We start from the raw sequence: 8,034 nt of genomic DNA, 5'->3' as shown, positions 1-8,034 counted from the left end.
AAGAGGTTTGGTGATGCCACTATGAAAGTTTGCTGAACAAAGAAAATGAATGGGGGAAAGAGAGTCTGCCGATTGTCGACCCAACAGAGGGACCAGCTATCCGAGTTGACAGTACCTTGGTAGTTAAAGCAATTAAGAGTATGAAGGCAGGGAAAGCCCCCAGCCCTTGAGGAATCACTGCAGAGATGCTCAAAATATCTGGCAGTGTCGGCTATAGCCTCGTCACCCGTATAGTTAACCAGGTGATACACGAAGGAGTCATACCCAATGACTGGTGTAGCAGCATAATAGTCAACTACTACAAAGGTAAAGGTGACGCTCTAGATACAAATAATTACAGAGGTATCAAGTTGCTGGATCAAGTAATGAAGGTCACAGAGAGGGTCATAGCCCAAATAATTAGAGAGAGAGTTAGTTTAGATGAGATGCAGTTTGGGTTCCTGCCAGGGAAAAGTACCACTGATGCTATATTCCTGGTAAGACAGCTGCAGGAGAAATACCTAGCCAAAGATAAGCCCCTGTACCTGGCTTTCGCTGACATGGAGAAAGCCTTCGGCAGGGTCCCCTGATCCCTTATCTAGTGGTCAATGAGGAAACTAGGGATAGATGAATGGTTAGTGAGAGCTGTGCGAGCCATGTACAGGGACGCTGTTAGTGAGGTGAGGGTTGGCGACGAGTACAGTGAAGAATTCCGGGTAGAGGTAGGGGTCCACCAAGGTTCAGTCCTCAGCCCCCTCCTATTTATCATAGTCCTCCAGGCAATAACGGAGGAATTCAAGACAGGATGCCCCTGGGAGCTCCTCTATGCTGATGACCTTGCTCTAATTGCTGAGTCACTATCAGAACTGGAGGAGAAGTTTCAGGTGTGGAAGCAAGGATTAGAATCAAAGGGCCTTAGAGTCAACCTAGCTAAAACCAAAGTCCTAATAAGTAGGAAGGTAGACAAATCACAAAAGCCTTCAAGTAGATGGCCCTGCTCAATCTGTAGAAAAGGCGTAGGTAGAAACTCTATAAGATGCACCAAGTGTAAGCTATGGACACATAAGAGGTGCAGCAATGTCAAAGGAAGTCTAACTAGGAAGATAGTTTTTGTATGTGGCAGATGCTCAGGATCATTAAACACTGAAAATGTGCACAGAGACCAACTTCCGCCACATTCCAGGGAGAAAAACTAGAAGTAGCTGATAGCTTCCATTACCTAGGTGACCAAATCAGTAGCTGAGGCAGGTGCACTGAAAGTGTAGCTGCTAGGATAAGAATAGCTTGGGCAAAGTTCAGAGAGCTCTTACCTCTGCTGGTGACAAAAGGCCTCTCGCTCAGAGTAAAAGGTAGACTGTATGATGCATGTGTACGAACAGTCATGCTACATGGCAGTGAAACATGGGCTGTGACTGCTGAGGATATGCATAAGCTCGCAAGAAATGAAGCCAGTATGCTCCGATGGATGTGTAATGTCAGTGTTCATACTCGACAGAGTGTAAGTACCTTGAGAGAAAAGTTGGACCTAAGAAGCATCAGCTGTGGTGTGCAAGAGAGATGTTTGCGCTGGTATGGTCATGTGGTGAGAATGGATGAAGATAGTTGTGTGAAAAAGTGCCACACCCTAGCAGTTGAGGGAACCTGTGGAATAGGTAGACCCAGGAAAACCTGGGACGAGGTGATGAAGCACAACCTTCGAACTTTAGGTCTCACCGAGGAAATTACTAGAGACCGAGACCTTTGGAAATATTGCTGTGTGTGAGAAGACCCGGCAGGACAAGTGAGACCATAACCCGTGGCCTTCTACATGGGATGGAGCCAGCCTACGTATGCATACCTTCCCTTCTTGGGACACAAAACTCTACTTGTGAAGACCTGTTGAGGCAAGTGAAAATCAAAAATCAAAATCAAAATCGATCAACATGAATGGAAATTGTAGCTATGATACCAGTGCCGGTGGCACGTAAGAGAACCATCCGAACATGGCCGTTGCTAGTGCCGCCCCAACTGGCCTCCGTGCCGGTGGCATGTAAAAAGCACCATCCGATCATGGCTGTTTGCCAGCCTCTTCTGGAACCTGTGCCAGTGGCACGTAAAAAGCACCCACTACACTCACGGTGTGGTTGGCGTTAGGAAGGGCATCCAGCCGTAGAAACACTGCCAAATCAGACTGGACCTGGTGCAGCCTTCATGCTTCCCAGACCCCAGTTGAACCGTCCAACCCATGCTAGCATGGAAAGCGGACATTAAACGATGATGATGAATACCAACCAAGTACTTGGAGTATTGTTCAACTTCTTCAATCAAATTTCAGGCCTTCTCCCTATATTAGAAACATTTGTTGCTGTTCTTGCTGTTGTTGTTGTTGTTGTTGCTGCTACTCTTGTTGTTTTTATTGTTATTGATTTTTATTTCTCCTGTTGTATTTCTTCAAAATTATTGCAGATAAAATAAGTAAATTAGTTTTATTTTATTTTTCAATAAATATTTCTTTCAGACTTTGCAAAATCCAGGATGGAGATGTTGTTTGTGACCCTATGTGTGGAAGTGGAGCAATTCCAATCCAGGTAAAAAAACAAAAGTTATCTTTCTTCTGCTTTTTATCTTCCATATTTCCATTATGTTGATAAAATCTTTTAAGTTTCAAACCTTTTACTATTAATCCATCTAAAACTACCTCTGATTCTATGATTCTAATGCCTTTCATTTTAAACTTTACGTTTAGATTTAAATCTTCCATCATAATTCTGTTTAATAAGCGGTCTACTAGTTAGTATGTTGGGCTTGTTATCATAAAGTTAGGGCATCAAATCCTGGACTAGGAGGTACATTATGTCTTTCAGCAAGGTGCTTCATTTTGTATTGTTCCAATCTAGCTGGATGAAAAATAAGTGCTAGCTTTGTGCTGGCACAATGTGGTCGTTTCTGTGCTTCAATGACCCTAAAAGCTATGCGCTCAGAGTGCAAGCTCCTGGAAAGATCAAAAGAGAAAGGCCAAACTAATATGGCATTTGCATAGAGCCAACACCTCTACCTAGAAACACATCAAAGTTACAGAAGCATTGATGATGATTCAAACCCAACATGAATTGAGAAAGAAAGGCCTTCTCTCAGAGAATAGTGAGGCTACACCTTACAATCCAGAGTTGAGAACAATGGGGAAAAGTCATGTTCCATGGGAAGCAAAGTACTAAAGTGAGTGGTTAGTTGTGCTGGTGTAGTCCTTTCTTTCGCTAGCTATCTCAGCTGAGATATCCAGCTATGCTGAGAGTCAAGTGTGTCTACTTGAAACTACATCAGGTACCTAATATAATTAAGGAAAACATCAATCATACTTGCTTGCCAGTACAGGTAGTGTGAGTTACTATGTTCTAAATGTCAGACTCCTTCCAACTCTTAATTATTTTCACAATTAACCAAGTCACATGGACGGTGTATTTATTTAGTTATAGTATGAAAATAGTAAAACATTCAGATTTAAATTCTAAAATTGAAAAATTTAAACATTTAATCATAATTTTGAAGAGGAATCTTTTTATTTAGTTACATTTCTAAACACCTGCTTAATAATGAATAAAATTATTTATTTTAGTAAATCCTTCCAAATGCCTGATTATTTTGAAAATTAATTATTGATACACCTGGAAAGTGTTTATCATTAGAAAAATCATAAAAAGTTGAAACTTTGCAAATGACTTCAAGGCTTTAAAGATACATGAGGTAATTGATGAGGATGTTGATTCGTTTTTTTGTAATTTTCTTTTGAAAAAGATGAGGATGTTATTTTACCTTTGTTTTATTTCGCCTGCACACGATGATTTTAACATGAAATGAGCATTTATCTTAATATAATTCAATGAGAGGAGAAGGACAAGTACCCAGAAGTACCTTTGACTTTTTTGCATGTATTCCAGTGGAAAGGGAAGCAAAAAAGAAAATCATAATACGTTGGTTACTTCTATAAAAAGTAATGTTATGAAAATGTTGAGTTGCTCTTAAATCAGGGACTTGATCTGAGTACTTGCGGCAGACCTGGGTAACTTTAACAAAGTAGACTCTGCTTAAGGCCTCAAGTTGTGTTAGTTATTACATCACAGCCTAGTCTTTCAATTGAACTGAGGAAACTATGCTTTCATTGTTTGTATTTTTTTAATCATTGCTTCTATCTGTTGGCCACATACAGTAAAGTATCACTGGCTTTTGTTTTTCATTTCTCTTCCATCCCTCTCTCCCTCAAAAGAAAACCAATATAAAAAAAAACTAATGAAACCAACCATACAATACTGTTGCTGTAATTGACATTTTGGTACCTGTTTACAGTTAAGTAGACTGGACCACTTGGGAGTTAGGTGGTTCTAAAAAGTAGGAAACATTTTGGCACAACTGTTTTGGGAAACCACCTATTCCAATTGCCTCATTCCAAATTCTCCGTGCTAGTGGAGCACCATCCGAGCGTGATCGTTGCCAGAGCGACTAACTGGCGTTCGTGCAGATGGCACTCGAGTGTGATCGTTACCAGCGTCGCCTTACTGGCACTTGTACCGGTGTGCAGGTGACACGTAAAGATAAAAACACGATTTTCCGTGACCGTTGCCAGTACCGCCTGACTGGCCCTCATGCTGGTGGCACGTAAAAGCACCCACTACGCTCTCAGAGTGGTTGGAGGCATTAGGAAGGGCATCCAGCTGTAGAAACTCTGCCAAATCAAGATTGGAGCCCGGTGCGGCCATCTAGCTCGCCAGTCCTCAGTCAAATCGTCCAACCCATGCTAGCATGGAAAGCAGATGTTTAACGATGAGTGGCATCCTATTCAGGAATGCTTCGGATTTTTTGAAAGATAATTTCAAGCTTTAGAGTATCTAAATACAATGTTTGAGTAGCTTGAAAACATGTTACTCAAATTTTGTTTCACACATTTATGAAATATAAAATGAGATTATGACTCTTTGTTCATTTGTTTGTATGTTTTATGTCTATTTTTCCATGCTGGCATGGGTTACACAAATATTCAGACATTGTTCTACTACTGAATGTCCTTCCTGTCACTAACCCTTGCCTGGTTTTCAAGTATGGGATCTCTTTATAGATTTCGTCTTTGGATTTGGTTTGGAAGATTCTTTATATGATTTTGTGTGTTGATGCACATTCTGTTGTGCCTGGGGAGAGTCATTTTCTTTTTGTGCCTTATAGATGGTTTATCATTATAGATTGTTTATGACACAAAGTGAGCAGATGATTTGATGACTAGAGAAATGGCAACAACACAGCTTGAAGCAGCTTACACAGAATGAAAATGTAAACAAACATGCACACACACACACATGCATGCATGCAATGGGCTTCTTTCAGATTCTGTCAACAAAATTCCCTCTCAAGGCTTTGATCAACCTAACACTTGCCTATTTCTAAATTTTTAGCTTAAAAAATGATTTGATTTTAACTTTTCTTAGAAAGTGTGTCAGCATATTTGACCTCCAGTGTATCACGAAGTGGAAAACAATGAAAACTGCTGGTTTATATCATGAACAAGGAGTTCTAATTACAGCATAGGGTAGAATTGGTCACGTCCCAAAAGAAGAAGAAGAAGAAGAAGAAGAAGAAGGAGGAAGAGGAAGAGGAGGTGATGATGATGATGATGATGATGATGATGATGATGATGCAGCAGGGTTATTTGAATTCCACCCTGTTATATTCCTGTCAACAATAGCAGTTAAATAATCCCTCCTGGCAATAATAAAACAAATGGTGGATGTCTGTCATTCAAAGACAAGGATTCAGTCTCTCAATGACCTCTCATACTTGACTGGTATTTTATTTCATTGACTCTGGAGAGATGAAAGATAAAGTTGGCCTTGGCAGGATTGGAACTCACAATGTACAGGACCAGAACAAATGCTGCAAGGAATTTCTTAAGACATCAGAGAAAAATACTTTGTGGTATTCATTGCAGCTGTTTACATTTTGAGTTCAGATCCCACCAAGGCCAATTTGGAATTTCATCCTTTTGGATTCTGACATAGAAGGTAGTTGGAAATTCCTACGGACATAGAAGGTAGCTGGAAATTCCTACTTGACATAGAAGGTAGCTGGAAATTCCTACGGGACAGCTTGCTGAGTGCCACAGACCAAGTCTGTGGATGGTGCAAAGTCCCTTCCAGATTTAGAGTTACGTGGTGGTGGAATAGTGCAGTAGACAAAGCCATTAGTGCAAAGAAACAGGCCTGGAAAGCCTGGAGGGATGGGGTTAGCAGGGAACTGTACCAGGTAGCCAAAAGGGAGGCTGGGCAGCAGGTATACATAGCCAAATATGTAGCAGAAAAGAAGAAGTTTGCCAATGTCCAGCGATGCGAGGACCAAAGAACTGAAGTATTTCGGATTGCTAGACAGTGTGTGAGAGAAAATAGTGATGTTACAGGAGAGAAATGTGTCCACATGGATGATGGGGCATTTGCTTTTAATGATGGTGAAAAGAAAGAGGCTTGGAGAAACCATTATCAAAGACTGCTGAATGTGGAGAATAAATGGGAGGAGGAGAGCCTGCCAAATGTTGACCCAGTAGAGGGACCAGCTATCCGAATAGACAGCTTCCTTGTAGTTAAGGCAATTAAGGGTATGAAACCAGGTAAAGCCCCCGGCCCATCAGGAATCACTGCTGAGATGCTTAAACAGCTGGTTATGTGGGCTATGGCCTAGTCACCTGCATTGTAAACCAGGTAGTTCATAATGGAGTCATACCCAATGACTGGCGTAGCAGCACAATAGTCAACTGCTACAAGGGTAAGGGTGATGCTCTAGATAGAAATAACTACAGGGGTATTAAACTGTTGGATCAGGTGATGAAGGTCACAGAGAGGGTCATAACCCATCTCATTAGGGAGAGAATTTGCTTAGATGAGATGCAGTTCGGTTTTGTGCCGGGTAGAAGCACCACTGATGCTATATTCCTGGTCCGACAACTGCAGGAGAAGTACCTAGCTAAAGATAAACCCCTCTACATAGCTTTTGTGGACTTGGAGAAAGCCTTTGACAGGGTCCCCCGATCCCTTATCTGATGGTCGATGCGGAAACTGGAGATTGACAAATGGCTAATAAGGGCTGTACAGGCCCTATACAGAGAGGCTGTCAGCAAGGTTAGGATTGGCAACGAATATAGTGAAGAATTCCAGGTAGAAGTAGGTGTACACCAAGGCTCAGCCCTCAGTCCCCTTTTATTCATCATAGTCCTCCAGGCAATAACAAAGGAATTCAAAACAGGTTGCCCCTGGGAGCTCCTCTATGCTGGCTCTCATAGCAGAATCACTACCGGAACTAGAAAAGAAATTCCGGGTGTGGAAGCAAGGGTTAGAATCAAAGGGCCTTAGAGTAAATGTAGCAAAAACCAAAGTTATAGTAAGCAGAAAGGCGAACTCAGCACACACTCCCTTGGGCAGATGGCCCTGCTCGATCTGTAGGAAAGGTGTAGGTAGAAACTCCATAAGATGTACCCAGTGTAAGCTATGGACGATAAGATAGCTTTCATGTGCAGCAGATGCACAGGGACAATAGACACCACAGATACTCAGAAAACAGATTCCATCACACTCCAGGGGAAGAAACTAGAAGTAGTTGATAGTTTCCGCTACCTGGGTGACCAAGTTAGTAGTGGAGGTGGATGCTCGGAGAGTGTCACCACTAGAATACGAATAGCCTGGGCAAAGTTTAGAAAGCTCCTACCCCTACTGGCGACAAAGGGTCTCTCGCTCAGAATGAAAGGTAGATTTATGATGCATGTGTGAGAACTGCCATGCTTCATGGTAGTGAAACATGGGCCATGACTGCAGAGGACATGCGTAGACTTGAAAGAAATGAAGCTAGCATGATCCGCTGGATGTGTAATGTCAGTGTGCATGCACAACAGAGGGTAAACACCCTGCTGGACGTAAGAAGTATCAGATGTGGTGTGCAAGAGCGACACTTGCGATGGTATGGTCATGTACTGCGGATGGATGAGGAGAGATGTGTGAAGAAGTGCCGCTCCCAAACAGTTGAAGGTATCAGGGGGAGAGGTAGACCCAG

At 42.1% G+C, this 8,034-nt stretch overlaps 1 protein-coding gene across 1 annotated transcript in view; it reads left to right on the top strand.

The window, feature by feature from the left end:
• The first annotated feature begins 2,470 nt into the window (after positions 1-2,470).
• The window catches only part of LOC115216561 (THUMP domain-containing protein 3-like), a 419,115-nt gene continuing 413,551 nt past the window's right edge, over positions 2,471-8,034 (top strand). The window contains exon 1 of the mRNA XM_029786026.2: positions 2,471-2,546. Within this exon, the coding sequence (XP_029641886.1) occupies positions 2,517-2,546 (30 nt within the window). The 5' untranslated portion in view covers positions 2,471-2,516. The remainder of the gene's footprint in view (positions 2,547-8,034) is intronic.

Source organism: Octopus sinensis, linkage group LG10 (assembly GCF_006345805.1).
Source record: "Octopus sinensis linkage group LG10, ASM634580v1, whole genome shotgun sequence".
Taxonomy (NCBI): Eukaryota; Metazoa; Mollusca; class Cephalopoda; order Octopoda; family Octopodidae; genus Octopus; species Octopus sinensis.
The sequence above is the reverse complement of the archived record's forward strand: the minus strand, read 5'-3'. Positions and strand labels throughout refer to the sequence as shown.